The sequence below is a fragment of the Artemia franciscana genome, chromosome 7 (genome assembly GCF_032884065.1).
Source record: "Artemia franciscana chromosome 7, ASM3288406v1, whole genome shotgun sequence".
NCBI lineage: Eukaryota > Metazoa > Arthropoda > Branchiopoda > Anostraca > Artemiidae > Artemia > Artemia franciscana.
Genome location: NC_088869.1, coordinates 54091272 through 54112392, shown reverse-complemented (window position 1 = coordinate 54112392; position 21121 = coordinate 54091272). Strand labels below are relative to the sequence as shown.

Here is a 21121-nt window from a genome sequence, read left to right as displayed (position 1 = left end):
TATTATCCGATCATTGATTATGGTAAAGTCATAACAAAATATTTAAAGGAAGAAGAAATTTTGTTGAAGGTAAAAAACAAAGCTCTTGACAAAATGGGATGAGGGAGGAAAGTGAGTAGCTCTGCTGACCTTAATTGATTTTACGTTCCAACGAAATTGTCAACAAAATAGTGGCAGTACACGAATCTTTGTTTCCCTGAACTGGAGAAATGCAACATGTGAGGCCAAAGTCGCTCAACTAATTGTTGACAAGGTTTTTCTGCAAAAGGTAAATTCCACAAAAAAGAAACCAGAGGATCTCAGGTAATTTTTAATTCCTGAAAGCTTGGCTTGGAATTGCATAGAAGGTTTACAAGCCTAAGATACTTAAGTTGCTTGGTCTTAAGTCACAGATAGGATTTGCAAGTGTATGGGGCACCATTTAGCAACGTCTCCCTGAGCGTTTGTTTAATCTCTTCAAACCCAAATCATCAAATCAAATACTGAAATCGTGGTAGTTTCCCGAAGGTCACTTATTTCCACTCATTATTAGTTACTGAATGGTTAAAAGTGACGTAGAGACCGTTATCTGATAAAACATCATCGCGATAAAGGCAGTTTATGGTAACAAACTCTAAGTAAAGAGCGACTCGGGTCAATAGGAACCGAATTCTAAAAAAATAATGCTGATAATAATTAATATGTGAAAAGAATTGGTTTTTGCATAAGGATTCTAAACATATTTCATTAAGTTTAATGTTACCCATCGAATGTAATAGGCCTGATGAAATTTGACCAATTTTCGAAAAAAAGGGAGAGCAGTGATCTGAACGGAAATCCAACCATTCGATTCAGCATGTCAGAGAATCGTACTAAAAAGATTTCAAGCTGCTATCTACGAAATTGTGGAATTTTATTCCTTTTTTTTTATGCAGTGGCTAGTGGCAAATGATTCGAAGGACATTGGCTTCATTACGGAAAGTGATTGCGGTGAGGCAAAACAAATCAAATACGTTAAAAGAATAATATTTGTAATAAATACTGCGGGTTAAAACTATTTTATTTGAATATAAAAACAATCCTATTTTGTTTTCACCCATGACGTGCTTACCCCCTATCCCAGAAGTCATGACGAAAAAGAAATAATTGAGACGAGACACACTCATCATTCTTGCTTTTTTTTTTCCACGAGACAACACTGCCTTCACTTTTTTTCAAATCAAAACAAATTACGGTTGCATAAACAGTCTTTATCAGTTACATGATGATTTCAGGGGAATCTATGAGTTCTAGATTAAAGTTAATTTGTTATTTGGGTAATCCAAAACTTAGAAGAGGAAGGATTATCTGTTTTAACCATATTATGCAGCTCATGTATTATTATAGGAAAAAAGGGAGTTTTCAGGAGAAAGCAACGCCATCTACGTCGCACGACAGCAACACTACATCTTATCTCACTCTATTCAGAGTTCAAATCTTTACCCTATTCCGCCATTCCCATGACATTTCCTCTTTCAGATATAAATCCTACAGCAGAAAGTCCCACCTGGATGGCACTTTTAGGTGATTTAATTATTCTAGGCGATTATAAGGCGAAAAGTGATAAAGTATGTATAAAGCTAGTGTGCTGTTTCACAAACTGATAGGTTTCATTTACATTCATACGTTCAAAGGCGTCAACATATGAAAAAACAATCAAGCAATTGGCCAAACAGCAAGGCAACTTTTCGGTTCCGAAAACAAAAAAGTATCCATGTGATCTCTTATTCAATGGTCAAAATTTTCTCTGAACTAGAAATTGTAATATTTTTTAAATGGTTGTAATAATGAAGTGTAGGGAACCGATTTCTCCGAAGCAAAATTCATCCACATACTAGAGAGGCCTTAAGTCCCACTAAAGTATGAATTAGCCTTTATTTCAAAAACAAAGATATCCAAAAAAGTATAAGTTTTTTACTTGGATCGTTCAATACGTCTTGTTTTAAATTCAGCAATTAGATTAGAACACAAACTTTTATGTTTCAACTAAGTGTTTTAGAAGGGATTTGAGAGGATAATAGCTCCATTCTAAGTCAAAATTCCATAATACCTTTAATTTAAAGTCATTCTTTACTTTCAAAAAAAAAAATTATTCCAATATTCCAGAAACACGTTTTTCAATTTAATTTTTCTGCTTCTTTGTCTGGATGCAAAAATCCCGCATTTAAATATTAAACACAGGATTAAGATAACCAGACCTTGCTGAGGAAAACTCACACTTTGGCCAAACCAAAACGCTGAAAATCACCTTCAAACACGCAGTTCACGAGCTTTGCAATTTCTTGAACAATCAAACTGGAAAAACGAATTTTTCCAAACGGTCAAGTACATGCAAGCCCTAGGAATGTCCTTCCGGTGCCAAAGCTATGACTGCTGTATCAAAAGTTGCACAACGATGCCAGATTTGCTACATGTTCTGGACCTCTACCCTTAACAAAGACTCGTCGTATAAAGCGTACCCAAAAAGAGTTTCTTGCAAAGAACCTCAGGTTTACTTCAGTCTAAAATTCCCGAAGCTGAGAGATTTTGACAAATAAGAATAACTCATGAAGCATATCTCAGATCGCTTTAAGCCAGAATATGAATGGGTGTCGGAAAAAACGCTCATATTCAAGAACATATGCCCTCCGGATTGAATAAAACTTCCTGAATAGATCCATACAGCCTGTAAGATCAACGGCAGGACATCCGTAAGGTGGTCAGGCCATTTACGCAATGAAAGAACTATCGGCTAAGCCTTCAATTAAAAGCCATTGAATTCCGTTAGTTTTAGCGGAAGGAACGGTGTTAATAAATAAATAATATATATATATATATATATATATATATATATATATCCAAAATTATATATATATATATATTATATATATATATATCTATAGTTATATAGTATATATATATATATATATATATATATATATATATATATATATATATATATATATATATATATATATATATATATATATATATATATATATATATATATATATATATATATATATATATATATATATATATATATATATGCCTACTAGCTAAAACAACGTTATCTCTCTGACAAAGTTTTAGAAAGCAGTTGATACGCTTAGGCGATATCTGGAGTTCCTTAAGCGTGGTGAGGGTAAATGGCTAATTGCTACTTGTTTGAACAGTGACCTAACGAAGACCAAGTTCGATCCGAAGTTTTTCAGAATTACTTCTCTACTTAAAATAAGATTTGGCCGAAGTTCCTGGAATTTGGATATGCCCATACTAGTGGACATGCGTCCAATATTAACCACGTCCTTTCATGACCATTCATTACCTGTGTTCCCACCACAACATGCACAGGTGATCCGATTAGTAACCTTCTTGGATTATCTTTTCATATAAAGCTATTACAGAACACAAATATCAAAAGTTCTATTACGTGGACCTAGAAGCGAACTTCGAACAAATGCAACGCTGATTTGTCTGTGTTACAACGGTCCATATTTGCATCAAAGTTCTGGTTTACTTGCCATTATCCGACCCTCTCACCTTATCTTCCTCTATTGATCTCAGCGTTACTACGATGAGATCTTTCATACCACGAGGGTCATCAAATCGACAATATTTCCATCTAAGCGTGTCAAACTTGGGACAGAAAAACTGAAGTGGTCTGAGTCAGTTATGATTCAGATATCAGCAGCACGTAAAATGAGACTGAACCTTTAGATTGTGTCTGGAAAACCTTACAAGGGACTGTATTTGAATTAGAACGGAGCACAAAACGTGAACACAAAGCAAAAAGTGTCCTAAAAGTAGGTATAACATCTACTGCAAAGAAAAGAAAAAAACACTAATGATTGTAAATCTCGCAGGCCTATTTGTGTATCTTGCATCCTTAGCAATTTTAGATACACTATTTCTTACATAGCTAGATACTGGACATCGATGAAATGATCAGCATAGATTCCAAAAAGGCGCTAATGTCCAGAGGCTCATAGGCTTCTGAGAAATATGGTTATAGAATCAGAGAAAGACAAGTCACCTTTTAAAGCACTTCGGAAGCAATTCATAACGTCATTGACATAAAAGCTACGAACTCTCAAGTGCACAGGGACGTAAGTGCGAGTATAGTAAGAACTATCAAATTTTGTTACCAAAATTCAACAGTGTATAGCAGATAGAGAAGTGCCTTTCCAGAAGTAATCAAAATCATAAGAAACGTACGGTAAGACAGTGCTCTTCTATCTACCTATCTATCTATCTATCTCATTTTTAAACAAGCAATCTCTAAGATTCTGAACCGCGCCTTCTACTTCCCCGTGCCGACTTGTCTTAAATATCCTAGTCTTAAATTGATGATGTTATTCTTCTCAGCAGATCAAAAGCAGACTTAAAAGAAAATTCAAACCAACTACAAAGTGATTTTCAACTTACAAGACTTTCCATCAATATTGATAAGTGGGAGTTTCAAACATTCAACGCGAAGAAGTGACAACATTACCCATGGAAACCGTACACTTTCTGTTGTGTCAGACTGGAAATATTTTGATATAATGATTGCAGAAACAGATAGGCAAAGTTTTTGGAAGTACGAGCTGCATTAAACAGTGGTGGAGCATCGGTGAAAAATCAGTCGTAAAAGCGACACTAGACAAAAGACATTTTTCGCTAATGATAACTTAATTTTCCTTTCTTTTTCTTAGTGTGATTGTTTTTTTGTTTTTTTCGCTCCACTACAGTCTTTTATAGACAGTGGGTTATTAATTCATTATTTATTATTATTATGATTTAGTTTAATTATATTTACATATTCTAAGCAAAGTAAAGGAACGAAAGGGGAGGGTGTCTCTAAGTCTAGTTACAAAAAATATTAATATTTCAAAACATTTCTCATAAATAGCTACATTTTGTAAACCATCCTCCGTCCCAAAACACTCTTAGAGGCCTCTTAAAATTTAGTTCATACTTGCCTACAGTAAGCTTATAATTTTGACACCCACCTCTAATTGTTTGTCATTTATTAAGTGGTACAACGGACTGCATATTAGTCTGACCTTTTTTGGAAGGGATATTAAAAGAGATTTCCAAACGGTGGTGGTTACTAAGCTTGATTTGCATATTCAGTTTATACTTTACTCGTTTTAAGATTTATTTATTCATTTATATTAGTACCTATTGCAAGTTGTTTTTTTTTTTTTCTCTATGATTGTTTCGTTAATTTTTGTTCGTTTTGGGTTTCAGTTATTACGGTATTATTTTCTTGTCGTTTTTAGTTTGAATTATAGTAGGTTTTTATTTCTTCTAATCTTATATTAATATGACTTTTACTTTTCTTTAAAAAATTCTTTTTGTGAAAGTTTTTTTTTAATTAATTGAACGAAATGTTCATGTCGAAATTCCGACGGAATGTCATGCGAGAGTACGCGAGGCCGGTTACAAATAAGAGGAAACTAGAGATTTCAATTTCAAATTTGATTAGCCCCCTCCAAAGAGCATCCAAAGAATTCATAACTATACACATCCCAACTCTGAAGTTAAGAGTGACTTCCTAAGGAAAAGAGGTAGGCCTACTGGATGTACTTAAGGAATTTTAAAATGGTGAAAACTTTAGGAGAAACTCTCAATTCAGATCAACTTGCGATATTTCATCTTAATGGTTTTGTATAAGCTGTGGAGTTTCAAACTCTGAGAATCTTACTTTATTTCAGCATCGTGTTAGGTTTCTTAGTAATAGCCTTCCACCAAAAATAACATCTAACCTAACCTTTTGGCGTTGTAAATTTGGGGCACCAGGAAGCAGTCAGCGAACGTAATACTATCACCAAAGCAGTACTTTCCACTGCAACTCACAAGCAGCTTTTCAAGGGCTGAAATATATACACAGATAAATAGTAAAATATTCGCTCTAGGTATATACTAGCAATGCCATTTTTAAAAAGTTTATGAGCAATTGAAGACAATAGAGCAGTCTTTGTGCTTATGTTAGAGATTTTCTAAAAGACCATATCCAAAAACTGCTTTCGGTATAAAAATTGGAGCGGCTGCATACAAAGAAGAAACGAATAAAAAATTTGGTTCGATCCATGTTAGGTCTATAATGAATTATCGTTATAAAGTCTATTAAAGAATAATAATGGTCTGTAATATCTGAAAATTTGGTCTATAATGAAAGATACATTAAGATATTTAGGTCAAGATTTACCGATACCCCCCCCCCCAATATTTTGATCCAAAAAATTCCACCGTAACAATTAAAATTGTAACTGGAATGCGGTTTCGTGTTTTGATCTCTCTCCCTTTTTTTAGATAAAAAAACCCTCTGATTGGTAATTGTGTTGCGAGAGGAACAGTTTGGTTTTGTCGCGTTTTTTTTTTTTTTTTTTTTTTAGCACCTCGATTTTAGCTTATTCCTAGAAAGTGGTAAGGGTCTAACCTCTGCGGTTTTACGGAAAGTGTGGACCTTTGTCTGGATCGATGGATATGAGTTTCCATTTTGGAAAGCTTCATAGAGCTCTTGCCTGGGGCCAAAAAGGACGGTTTTTGCTTGTCCTTGAGCCAGAGCCTATAATGTGTGAAGTGACTTGGAGTTTCATAGCCTATGTGAGAGAGAACTATCTGAAGTTATGCAGTCAAGCTTCCGTTTCATCAAACCATGTTTCTGCTTTCGAGTGGAAAGATCCATTCTAGCAGGCAGACACCAGTTTCAAATTGAAGATGGGTAAAATCTATAAGTGTTAAATATATCCAGCAGTTATCCGACCGCACAGCCAATATATCTTCTTTGAGTGATAAATAGAAAAAAATACAGAAATAAAAAGTGGGGACCAAAAGTTCTGCCATCTATTGTTTCTACCCATTTCTGTTCGTGATTTCAGCTGAGTTTATCATTCGGTTTTTGGCACTTGGGATTGCGGTAGAGAAATGGTATCAGATGTACCTCTTAACCTTTAAGAGTTCTCTCATTGCTAAAGAAATTTGACTTTATCCTTTGCTCCTTTATAAGTGATAACGTTAGAAAGAGATAACGTTTTGCCTACGGCAAAAAAGTCAACTTTTGAACTAAGACAGAAAGATATTTTTTTCGATGGCAGTCAATAGCTTTTGATGAGGGGATCAAAGTATATGTCATCCTTTTTTCGATAGAAAAATTCCTTCAGGAGATACACCAGTTTGAAAATTTAAAGGGGTTGACAACGTCAATAGTAAGGTACACACTGAAACCAAAAATATGCCGATACAGAAATGTTATCAAATACGTCTCTTAAACTTAGAAGTTCTCCCATTGCTAAAGAATTAGAGTTTATCCTTTGCTCCTTTCTAAGTGATGACGTTAGAAACTTGACCTACGGCAAAACTTTTGAACTAAGACAGATAGATTTTTTTTTCGACGGCAGTCGATCTTGATTAGCTGTTCAAAGTATATCGCATCCATTTTTTGGTAGAAAAATTCCTTCATGAGATATACCAATTTAAAAGTTTAAAAGGTTGATAAATTCAGTAGTAAGGCACACACTGAAACCAAAAATAGGCCGATACCAATTGTGAGACATATAGGGGAGTTTTAAGGTACAGTCGGCTGTTAGTCATAATCATCTTCCACAAGGAGGGGTTCGCAACTTTTGCTACTTGCAATGAGGGGTTTGTAACTTTTGCGAGTTGGTGCACCTAGTATTTATTTTAAGATCCTTACTGATTAACAACTTCAGCGTTAGTCGAAGCGAGGAAACAAAACCAAAGTGCTGCTCTCGCAACACTTTACTCGGCGAAGAAGAACAAAGGTTGACGCAACACCTCAGGTTGCCCATGCCATGTAGATCTAGTACTTGTTTTGATTGATGCAAGTAGCCGTGACAGCGCAAAACTCTAGGCTCTTATGGTGTTTAATTCCCTCTGAGCCACAGACATTCTGAATTTGTTACTCTTTTCACGTTTCTTCCACTGTCTCAAGTATCTACCAACCAAAGTATCCAAAAAACTTTTTTTTACATAGGCACCACTTTCCAATGATCTTTTAGGATATTCTCCCTACAGATAAACCAGAGTGAAGTACGGTATTTAAAACAATAACTTCTTTTAAAAGTGATTATTTCTAAACATTTTAATGTGGAATGTTAATATAAGATCTAGACACTAAGTAGCTTCTAAACAGTTTTTAAGATTAATCCCTTAGGATAAAATTTTAATTGAAAAAAAAACAGGATTTTTCAGCTGAAAGTAAGGAACAACATAAACACTTAAAAACGGACAAAAATTAGTCCGTATATAAGGGGACTTGCCTTGTCCTCAATGCCTCGCTCTTCAAGCTAAAGTTTATCAGTATTTTAAAGAAGCCTTTTTATTATATCCGAACGGCCATTGTGTTCCAGGAGTCGTTCTTAAAGAATTGTGACAAAAAGCTAAGCCTTAGCGTTAAGAGCGAGGTATTGAGGAGGGAGTAGTCCTTTATTGTCCATTCGAATGAGCCTTTTCTCAATCTTCTTTTGCCATTGGTTCAATACCACCACCCGTGGAAAAAAACGACAAACAAGCATGGATCCGTGATCTTTCTTCTGTCAAAAAAAAAAAAAACAAAATTCCACATTCTTGCAAATGGGAGCATGAAACTCCCATGCTCCCATGAAACTCTTCAGTAGGATCCTCAGATATACTGAATTTGATGGTATACATTCAATAAGATTCCTTGACTTTTTGGGGATATTTCCCTTCTTTTCCAAAAATCAAGCAAGTTTTCTCAGGCTTTTGTTAGGTAATATTAAACTTAAGGAATTTTACGTTTTAGCGATCAAAATAAAAAGCCAATTTTTTATACACCTCTTGTTAACTTTTTTTTTAGAGTTTCGGTTATTATTAGGCCGAGTAACTCATTACATAACTCTACAGTTCGTTACGATGAACTGTTTGCAAACATTACATTAATTTTAAAGGTGGGCAATTGTGAAAACACTCAAACATGGTTATGAAGTGTCAAATTGTGAAGTAAGTGAAAACAGTAGTAAGGAATCTACAGGAATCTCTGCTAAGGAATCAACAGTTAGGAGGGGGCACTGTTGAGGTTCCTTTTGTCCTTCCTTATAAGGATAAATAACAAAAAAAAATGGTATGTAGCCTACCTAAAAAAAACTTGCTACACCGCATAAAAGAGAAAAAAAAAATTAAGTCAGATGGAATCAGCGTAAAAAAACCGAGTTGTAATATTAAAAAGACCCAACGAAAGTTTTCACTATTCTTCAGGGAATAAATCATATAAAAGCCTTTACCGTCATAAGTGACAAAAATAACTGTTTTCGTACTGGGAATCAGCACGCAAAATATAGCTACGAACCAACCACGTTTTTCTTTTAAATACAAAATACAATTTCACAAAAATATAAAAATAAATTTATCTGAACCTATAGGTTCAATAAGAAAAAAGAGGGGGATTCATAGTGGTTTATTCTTGGAAAAAGTCACCGTCCTTTATTCCCACAATTTGATTTTTGGGTCTTCATTCTAACGCTTAAGGAGAATTCCTTGGGCAAATGCATTTTTTTCTTTTTTGTCTAGGGATTATCTTCTTTGCACTCATTTATTCAGATCCGAATTCAAAGAAAGTACGACTACATAATAAAATCTTACTCATCCATTGCTGGTCAACAGTAATGGCTATAGTAAAGAGGCATTATAGCATACGCAATATACAGTGCAGAGGCACTGTAGTGTTATTGTGGCACTCATTTAAAAATGCACATCATTCCTCCCTTTAGGTCCAAGTCCCACAACAATGAAATCAGGCAAAGCGGTCTAATACACGTCCTTCGTGCAAGCTCGTACACATAAAAGCGATTATGTTTCTGGCAATACTACAAGACAAAACTATACTGGTGGTGGTGGGGGGGGCTAGGGAGGGACTTGGCCAATCCTGTTTATTGTGAAGTTTATTATCCGGGTTCAATATTTGATCAAAGGACATGAAAATGCAGATATTTAAGGCATTGTAAACAAACATCTGCAACCAATCTTGTTTTTAGGCAGTATTACTATTCTAAATGAAGCAGTTGAGACTTTCAGAGGAAAGTAGAATTCTTTTGGAGAAGGGAACCAATAATCCTACGTCTAAAAAGAATAATTTTAGTCTGAAATATTTCCACTAAATATGGCAACTATGAAATGGGATTGACAGGACCACTGAAAGCCAATATTTTTTGCATTATCCAGGTACCTTATTTACATCTTCTTGAAAGAATCATAGATAGAAAAAACCTATTTATAAAATACAGATGTCCTCCACCTCACTAAGTAGTTCCCAAACGCTCATAATCGTGTTTTTTTCCCTCTTCCTTTTTATAGTTATTGAATCTAGCTAATAGTAAACATTTCCAACTTGAATTTGTCAAGAGGAGTGATTTCTCCCTTGTTTTACACCAAAACGCCTACACAAACACCCCTTTTACTAACGAATGTCATGAATTTTTCTCACCACAGTCCCATTGTGGGCGCTTTGCTGGGACGTACATGGAGATGTCATTGCACCCCGCAGAAACCATGGAATTCTCAAATTTTTTCTGTAACTTACAAAAATTTTAGACTTAGTTTGTCTTTTTAGTTGGGATCCCTTACCTTTAACCCTAATCTGTGATCACAAAATTAATTTTCAAGCACATGTCTGGTACTCAAGCATGTCTTCAAAGGGGTACCCTCTATCCCTTCATCCGCCTGTATTTTTTGGTGAAATAAATCCAAGTATTTATTTTCAAAAAGGCTCATGTTAAAGTAAGCTAAAAAAAGAAATTAAGAAATAATTCTGACGTTGAACAAGTTGGTCGTGAAACCAATTAGATCATTTATGACATAAATGAAGAAAACATACACAACAATCGATAAAAATACTGCCCAACGTATTTCACTTTAACCAAAGTGAAAACTACTTTCGTGTGACAGTATTAGCCTATAATGTGGAACGGGGGAGGATGAAAGCTGAGAATCTGGTCCTAGATCAAAGAACTCCAATAAGACATTCAAAAGATATTCTTTAAAAATATATATAATTTTGATGAGAACTTGTAGCTTGGATCAGTGAAACCAGAAAAAAAAACTAGATAACAGCTTCTGCAACGTTTTATTTATATCTGTGACTTTACTATACAAAAACTAGCACCACCCTTTCCGCGTCAAGGAATCATATTCAAGAACTGTTCAAAATTCTAAAGTCTCAGATAAATATGTTTTACTACCTCACCTTTAAGTGACCCTGAATTGTGAGATTATGTTTATTGCTATATTGATCGAGATGATTTTGCTGTAAAGAATTGGGCCTAGAGATCGAAAAGAACATCTACAGTAGCGCCATCTAACTATGCAGAATGAGAGTAAATCCTAATATTTCAAAATGAAAGCGACATTTGCCTTCAAAAAGAAGAAGAAAATGATGCTTTGAAAGAAATTAAATTAAGAAAAACATATTAAAAATTCGGCTATGAAGAAGATTTTCATTAATTATTCCTTTTATTAAGGTTTATACTCCCTTTGCTACTTTTTGGTATGTTCTTTCTCTATAGTCTATAAAATCGCGCAACCCCATTTAATGTCCTATATAATTTTATGTAACCTAATATAATGTCTTAATGTTTCGACGCAAGACGGTAATTTTACTACTATTCTATAGCAGGAATCCAGCTCTATCCATCTACCGAATTAGTCTGAAACTGGCCTTGAATTTTTTGTAGATTAAAAAATGCATTGAAAATGGGTTGAAAATCATTCAAAAAGGAAAAATGTCCCATTTCTTAAGCACATTTTGATGATCCACTAAGGAAAATTTGAAGTAGTATTATAATTATAGAGCAATGAATGAATTGACTTGAAACTAACGATTGAAACTTTGAACTAATGAAATGACATGATGATATTGTCCTTAAAACTCAAGTTACAGCTATAGGCTTCACTCAAAGCGTTGTGTTTCACAGTAAACATAAACTTTAAGGCCCTTACAAAAGAGATATAATCCGCTTAGTTTTTATTAAGCTTTACTGGTTAACTATACCAAGTTAACTCAGTTTACAGTAGCCTATACTGTATATTAGTATTACTATAAACGTACTCAGAAAACTGAATGGGGGCTCAAGAAACAAAGGCCCATTGTCGTCGCACCAAAAAGAAGAAACAAAAACAACTATTTAATGGTGGAGGGTCTAATATTCAGTTTAACCGCCAAGCCTAGTCTGCTTTGCTATTGGTGCCCCTCAGCCACAGTGTTTTCAGATACAGCTTGGCTATCTATTTTTTCCCGTTTCAGAGCTATCCTTAAAGCCCTTTCCCTTGTATTGAAGCGTCCAGCATTGTTTTTCTGCTTCACCTGCACCTGACCCTCAAGCTCCAGACCAGCTAGGGCAGGCAACACTTGTCCCTCAAAAATGAGGAGGGTTTCTCGCGGCACTCGGTCCTCAGAACCAGTACTAAAAAAAATTGTTTTTTTCTCCCATCTCAGATTGCTCTTCGAAGGATCTGTTCTTGCGCTACTTTCGGCACTTCATATGTCCAGGGAAATTTCCCCTTACGATCCAGCATAATTTTGGCCACAATTACTGGCTTCAGCCCATCCAGTCTCGGCAGAGGATTCCACAGAATACCATGCATCTTGCCTGAAACTTAGTGGAATGGCCAGTCGTTAGGCAGTGACTGAAATTAGTAGTAAGCCACCATTTGTGGATAGGTATAAATCGGCCGAGTACTCTCAGGGGCACCGCAAGGAGGTTGTCATCGGTACCCCTACGGTGGCCTTCACTTTCAGTTCAGTTGTCTAACGTTATTGTCTTTCTCTTAGTATGGTTGGTAGAATTAAACTTTGTGTATAGGCTATTCAAATAATTTTTAGTACCGAATCGATGTGTCACGACATATAAGAAACATTCAAGATTCTTTCATAAAGAACAGCAGGATAAGGCAAATAATAGCAAAAAAATGGCAAACATTTTGGTAGACGGTGGTTCATTTGTATACAAACTTTATTTAAAGTTCAAGTAATTGTACATTTTTTGAGGTTTTTGTTTCTCGTTTTCCAAGTCGTTTGGTTCTTTTATCTCTGTTATTTATTTTTCTTAGCATTTTGTTTTTCATTTTGTTATACGGTGGCTCATTTGTATACAAACTTTATTGACGTTCAAATAATTGTACATTTTTTCAGGATTTTGCTCTACGTTTTCCAGGTCGTTTGGTTCTTTAATCTCTGTTTTTTAGTATTTCTTAGCATTTTGTTTTTCAATGGCGAGCTTTTAGCACAATACTCAATATACGAAAAATTAAGCAAGAAAAAATGGGTTTTAATTTCAACAAATCAGTGACAAAAAAATAAAAATAAAACAACACTTTAATTTAAAAATATTCAGAATATTTCGGCCCCGCGTCCGGGAGCCTTTCTTAACGAAAACAGAAGTACAAAAGAACGAAAAAAAAAAACAGAGACTTTTTTTTTTTTAAGAAAGATTCCCGGACGTGGGGCCAAAATATTCGGATTTTTTTTTTTTAATTTAAGTGTTGTTTTGTTTCTATTTTTTGTTCACTGCTTTGTTGAAATTAAACCCGTTTTTTTGCTTAATTTTTCGTAAATGGAAAATCAGAGTGGTCTAAGAAATTATTTAATACTCAATAGGCTATATTTGGGAGACATAAAATTAATATCATAGAAGGAAATTTGTATTTGACAGCTAGAAGACCGAATCAACAAATAATAAAAAATAAGTTACATAGAAATTTTAAATAAAGATTAATAGGATAGTCAATACAAGCGAAGAAAGGCCAAAGGTTGTTTATTTGTATATAGAATCAATTTTGAGACTGAGTTACTATATGCTTATGAGGCTTTTAGTATCCATTTCTTAGATCGTTGAGTCCTTTAGTCTCCTCTTTTTTCTTTCTTTTTTGCTAAGCTTTTTTTGAGAAACATCTGGTAAATGTTTTTGATAAACAGATATAAGAGTAATATCATTTTGGGAAGAAGTGTGCATTTTGAGGCGTAAAAACTAAATTGACAAGCAATTAAAAATAAGAAACGCCTAAGATGTTTAAATAAAAAACAGCAAGATATGGCAAATACTAGCGAAAGAAATAACAGCACACGTCTAATTTGTGTCTCGACTCCATTGCAAACTTGGTGATTGTACATTTTTTAGGTTTTTAGACTTAATGTTTCTTACTTCTTTGGGTTTTCCGTCTCGGTTTTATAGGTCGGTAAGTTTGAACTTTCACTTTCTGCATTATTGGACTTTTTCATTTATTTTGTTTTTTCTGAGCTTAGATGATATTAGATGATAGATATATTAAACGATGTTGGATAATTAAATAAATAGAGGATTTAAAATGTTATATGATTTAAATAATGAGGTAGCTAAATGCATTAGACATATTAGACTTGGATTAGGTAGTAGAGCAAGCAGATTTCTTCCACGCGCAAACGCATGAGCCGTTAATTTCTCTTGCTGGGTCAAAGAAAATTTATCACAATTCGTTCTTAATTCGTAAAAATGAAAATTCGCAGAATTTAGTGGCAACAATTCTTAAAAGAAATTCAAAATTTTGATAAATCAAAATTTACACTAAAACCTATCCTGCAAAGCCGAAAGAGCCTGATCTGACATATTTTAAGACACTCAATTTTTTATTTTTAGTGAAAGATTACGCCAAGTCATCGTTTCACAACTGTTCAGGTGTCGAGAACCCTAAAATAAATGATAAATCAGGCCAGTCTTTTCACGGCTTCCACATAATAAATTTTAGTTTAAGCTGAACGATATGTAGGTCAAGACTTATGAAACAGCTAACAGTCAAACCATACATAGTAACGAACTGTAAGTAAGGAGGGACTCGGTCCAATAGTAAACAAAACTTAAAACAACGGAATCTTTCTAATCAATTAATTAAGTTCAATGTTACCACCAAAAGCCATGAGCAGGAGAAAATTTGTCTGATTTTCAAAACAGGCAGGAAACACCCCTAGAAAGCCAAGCGATCTTAATGAGAACCAGACCACTAGATTCAGCATACCTGAGATCACTAATACAGAGGTTTCAAGCTCCTATCTACACAAATATAGAAATTTACCAGAAGAAAGATGGCGGATGCGTGATAATTTTTTCCCAGGGTAATCGTATTAAACCATTAGTCCTAGGAGATCGGGAGAAGGTTTATTCCAATGAGAATTAAAGTTCTAGTGCTCTTTTTAAGTGACCAAAAAGATAAGAGGACAACTGGGCTCCTTCTCAATTCAGTTTTACCCCAAAAGACATATAATCAAAATTTGAGATAGCCATTCGATTTAGTATAGCGTTGATATGTCCAATAACTATGTCTTTGGGGATGACAAGACCCCACATAGCCCGTGGGAAAAGGGCTATAAGTTACGCAATTTGACCATTGTTCACATATATTATCTCTTAGTGGGAAACATGTGGAAATTCTTTTTAGAGGAATTTTCTGCAGGGAAAAAAGAATTTTCTGCGGGGGGGGGGGATTTTCATAAGAAGAACGGTTTTTGGAAGAAATTTTATGAGAGAAGGATATTTTCTGACATGATTTGTAAAACGGTCAGAAATTAAATAAAAAGTATCTTCGGCAATAAGCGAGGGGCAAAATTAAAACTTCAAACAAAAGAAATCATTATGTAAAAGAGAGCGACTATCCCTTCCTCAAACCTAGTTCTTTTCGCTAAAGTGTGACCTTTCGCAACAGTTCTTTGAAAAAGACTTTAGGGTAGAGATCGAGGGTTAAGGAAGGTGTAACCCCACTCACATACGGAATAATTTATGTTCGTTTTCAATTTTAATTTTGCTCCTTACTGTCATTCGAAAAAACTTGTTTATTTTTCAATTTTTAGATGAAAAGCCTGTCCTTTTATGTTCAAATCGTATTTTGTATGTAGACTTTACTATACTACTATTTTGATTAACATAGGCTATGCTTGCTAATTTATAAAACTTCTTATTCTTGCATTTTTATATAATCATGCGCATCTTCAGAAATATCCCTTAATTACTTTTCGAAACATTCGTTTGCAAATAAGCGTATTATTATTCTGACCCTCCCTCCAGCCCATATCAAGAAACACTGTAATAGGGCAAAAAATAGTACTAACTGATTGAGAAGTAAGTAAATTGACTCTTGTCAATGACAACCAAAACTTAAAATGGAATTTTTCAAAAAATGAGGCCTTTATGCCTCAAATGTATCTAATTCTAATATTAACTTCAGACATATATAATTTATGAGAAGGAGCAAAAAACACAAAGAAAAGGTATAATCTTGACAAAAAAAAATAATGTCACGCGTCACTCTTTGTCAAAGAATAAAAAACAATACAAAGGTCAAATTCTACAAGTCTGATAAGCCTAGGCAGGAGTTTTCAATCATCTATCTACAAAAATATGTATATTTCTTGAAAAGTTCATTCATTGCTGAATCAAACCAACTGTTACCGAAAACTTGAACAAAGTTTAGTGTACCCAAAATTATGAGTTATATTGCCTTTTAAAAACAGAAAAAGAGAAAGCAAATGACGTCGAGGCGCCATTTTAGGTCATTTTGGGCTAACAGTAGACAATTTCTATCTCAACACTCAAAATGACACAAGGCAAAGATTTTGGAATTTTGGTCTCAAATTTCCCAAGAAACTCAAGAAATTGAAAATCAAAGACTTCAAATTTCCCAAGGACAAACTGCCATATGGTAGCACATTTGATCCTCAGAATTTTATACAGCCTACAGAAAAAGAAATTTCTTTTGCAAAAATCCTTTAAGAGCTGCATTTTCACATGCTTTTTCACAAAAAAAAAACTAGCTTTTTTTCAAATGAAATCGAACTATGGTGTAAAAAATGATATCCTGTATAAAAATGAGGGGGTACGACCCCTCTTTTTGCACAGTTCTAACATATTATAGATACTGTATAGACAACATTTTAAAGATATAGACATTATACTTAAAACAAAACATAAGTAAATCTTTGGCGTAAAGAATGTGGAGCTTAAGGGATTGGTAGCTGACCCCAAACGCCCCGGCAGTCAAACTGGCTAGAGGTGCATGAAGCGTCGAAGGGGTATCAGGTTGCACAACTTACAGATAGTACTAGAAGCCATAGACGGGATTAAATGAGCCAGAAACTAGAGTGGGACGAACAAGTTACAGAAAAGGTTTTGAAGGGACTGTAGGGTATGTTTCGTACTAAAGTTAATGCTGATATGGAATATATCCTAAAATCAATTTATATCTTTGCTAAATAATGCGCTTGTATATGGATAGGTCAACAAACTGTATGGTCAGGCATATTTAACGTCTTCACAAAAAGTAGAATTGTATGAAAAAAAACCGAAAAGTATTTTTTGTTTGTTTTCCTATTTTTCATCTCGAAAAGAAAAAAAATGGTAGAATCTGCGATGCTGGAGAACATTTTTAAAGATGGATTTATTGAAGATGGCATTACATGGAAATACTTTTTATGACAAAGGTAAAGATTTAGTTGCAATAACTTGCAAGACCCCTGGAGAAAAAACTAAAATAGACAAAAATATATTAGAGACACATCACCCTTTACTAACCCAATGCTATTACATTGGCTGTTATTTCTAATTTGTGTACTGATTTTATCGGATACTTTGAAATGTATCAAAGCACCCGAAAAGAAGTTTTCTTTCGAATTCTCTTGAAATGTTTGTTTACAATCCACAAAGTTGGGATACCAAACCCGGGATATCAGATGAAAATGTATATGCAAATAAGATTATGAAAATACGGTAAAGATTAGTTATTGCCGATTGAACTCAATGTCAGGATTGACCTTAAAAAAATATTGAGTATATTATTATTATTTTGCCAGATTATTTCCCCTAGGTTCTTCGAATGAATTTGACTGGGGGGTTGAAATATGTAAGGTCACCTATGAATTATTTATATGTATTTATTTTTTAACTAAAACATTGTTCTTCGAAACTTTCCAACTATTCCAATTAAAATTTATTGTAACTAAATATTTACCTTTGTCATAAAAAGCATTTCCACGTAATAACATCTTCAATAACTCCATCTCTAAAAATGTTCTCGAGCATCACAGATTGTACCATTTTTTTTCTTTTCGAGATAAAAAAAGGAAAACAAATAAGAAATACTTTTTGGTTTTTTTCATACAATTCTACTTTTCGTGAAGACATCAAATATGCTTGACCATACTGTTCGTTGGCCTACCTATAAGTAAGCGCATTATTTAGCAAAAATATAAATTGATTTTAGGAGAAATTTCATATCAGTATTAACTTTAGAACGAAACATACACAACAATTCCTTCAAGACCTTTTCTGTAACTTCTTCGTCCACTCTAGTTTCTTTTCGTTGCCCTCGAGTTTTGATGTGCACTGTAAGACGGAGAAGCTTACGTTTCGCAGATGAAGCAGATTAAGTTTTTGGGTAACAACCGAATTAGAGAGAGAGAAAGAGAGAGAGAGAGAGAGAGAGAGAGAGAGAGAGAGAGAGAGAGGGAGAGAGAGAGAGAGAGAGAGAGAGAGAGAGAGAGAGAGAGGGATATAGAGAGAGAGAGAGAGAGAGAGAGAGAGAGAGAGAGAGAGAGAGAGAGAGAGAGAGAGAGAGAGAGAGAGAGAGAGAGAGAGAGAGAGAGAGAGAGATCGGTATATTAAAAACTTTGTAGCATAGCTAAATTCAGTTTTTTCACAAAAATCATACATTTAAACAAAAATCACACACTACGACTCAGCATTAAAAATTGATGAGAAGAAAGGCACAAATGAGTTGGCGTAACGATTAGTTCGTACTTTAGGGGGTACAAGTTTATTTTGCAACCGAGTTCGGCTATTGGGAGGGGCTGGTTCGGGTAGTATTGATCGGTGGCTCTTATTGGCTAGGATGAATTTTCCAAATTGCTGAATAAGGTGTTCAAGTCGGACTTTAAGTGGAGATAAATTTAATTTAGCTAGGGCTTGATCATAGGGTATGTCACGGTTTCGGAGTATAATCCTTGTTGCTCTTTTCTGGACACACTCTATGTCGAGTAATCGGTACGCTGTGCGGTTAGCAGATGGACCCCACACCGGGCACGCGTACTCGGGCAACGGGCGAACATAACACATGTAGGCAAGGAGAAGACTTTCAGTATCACACCCAAAACGCCTCATGTTGGTAAGTGTTGCATTAGCCTTGTGGACGGTTAAATTAATATGGGCACTGAAACTACAGTCACAAGTGAAAGTTACTCCTAAGATTTTTATTTCGTTCACAATCGGGAAAGGGACTAGAGGCATATCTATATTCCGCTTCAGAGGAAATTTTTACTTGGACAGCAGGAACAGCGTTCAAGGCAGCGCCGGCCCCAAGTGGGTTTGACCTTGGAAGAGTTACTAGCAGTAATACACCAAATCAAAACACTTTGCATTGGGGATTTGATTACCGAACCCAGTTAGGATTTTACGAAGGCTCGGGCATGAAAAATATACGCGAAACTCTTTGGCTATTTTAGACCACGTTCGGCTGTATAATACTTTTTTCAAAAGAAGCTATCCTTCCTCTGCTGAGTAGCAGAATAAATCCTTTTCACGGTCAATAGAACGGTGAAGCAATGCGTTCATGCTGGTGCGTCCAGCTGACCAACACCATCGCCGTCCGAAAGGGTAAGAAACAAGGCTCTGCGCTCAGCCTAACCCATTTCAATAATGCTATCTGAACCATCACTAAAGATAGACAAAACTTTAAAGACTTTATTCTGGTTGTGCTTTCATTTGACCTTGGAAATTCAAAAGAGATGAAGAACATCAATAATTTTATCAAAATGTACCATAGGGCTATCTGGAAAAATGAGACGGCAAAGTGTCTTTAAGTACAAAATATGCACTACCTTACCTTCAAAACCCTTTTCTATAACGTGCTTGGCCCACTCCAGTTTCTTTTCGTTGCCCTCATTTTTTGCTATATACTGTAACACCGACAAATTCTGAAGAGGCTGTATTCCAGAACCAATTATTAGACAGATTTCACGGACCTGATTGAAAAGACATATTTTTATATTTTGATTATGAATAAATTAAGTAAAATTTCACGTCTAAGCTCACGACATATCCTTTCGAGAACTCTATGCAGAATTTTGAATACACAGTCAACTTAAGTCCCTTTTCGGATGCTTAATAGTAGTTAATAAAAGGAGTTAATAACTGCAAAGCTTTAGCGAGACTGCACTCAAACTACTTTGAAAATTCATGTTATTTTCATACGGTTTGTTTCTATTTTTTCTCAAAAAGATATCCGACCGCTCCGAGCAGTGTATTTTTGGTATCTAAAATATTTAGACGATGAGAACGTGCAAATTTTGTAGAAAATTAATCTTCTAGGCACAACAGCAAAGCTAGGCTTGCTACACGATGGGCTGTCTGAGGGTCCTATTTTGAAGTGAGAGCGATTTCATGATCTTTTCACAATACTGATTTTTTTCAAGTTAAGTTTTTTTTATTTTTCTTTACTCCAATTTTTCCCTTTTTTTTCATAGTGGGTTATAAATAAATAATGATCGTAATACGTTCCAATTGTAACACCAATTTAGGAGTCACTTCAGTAATACACAGTACGTCTTAAGATACTGCCATTGGCTTGAAGATTAATTCAATGAGCAATAAATAAAAGTAAGAAGTGATATCAAAACCGGAAACAAAAAGAAATGAATTCCTATAATAAACTTAAAATGAAGACAAGCTACTATGAATAATAATAGCTTATTGTGACCATTTGTGTATAAAAAAGACGAACGTGTAGAGGAGTGGTGTGGAAAAGAAAAGAAAAATAGAGAAAGACAAAAAAGCCAATAGCAAAGAAACAAACAAAAAACAAACATAAACATCTAAAATTTTAAATAGACATTCATTTAATCATTTCATACAAGGGCGGTGCACCATACAAGAAGAGACAAAAAAGAAAGAAGACAGAAGATGAAAGAAAGAAAAAGACAAAAAGAAGAAAAACTAAGTCATTGCAGTACATCTATTAACAAATCTAAGTTCATAATAGAGTTGGAGAGAGAAGTAAAGGCACAAATTAACGCTAACAAAAAAGGAAACAGAAATTAAACATCACACAAAACGTAGTTAACATAAACATCACAAAAAAAATAAAAATC

General features: G+C 34.6%; 1 protein-coding gene across 3 annotated transcripts in view; it reads right to left on the bottom strand.

Annotated features, from left to right (window-relative positions):
• The window catches only part of LOC136029465 (maleylacetoacetate isomerase-like), a 127734-nt gene that overhangs the window by 16235 nt on the left and 90378 nt on the right, over positions 1 to 21121 (bottom strand). For 2 of the 3 annotated variants that reach the window (XM_065707885.1, XM_065707886.1), the window contains 2 exons: positions 19858 to 19996; positions 5756 to 5858 (listed from right to left, as the gene is read on the bottom strand). In XM_065707885.1, coding sequence (XP_065563957.1) covers positions 5756 to 5858; positions 19858 to 19996 — 242 coding nt within the window. Of the gene's footprint in view, positions 1 to 5689; positions 5859 to 19857; positions 19997 to 21121 lie in introns of all 3 variants that reach the window. The other variant, XR_010618053.1, reaches the window with a different exon arrangement.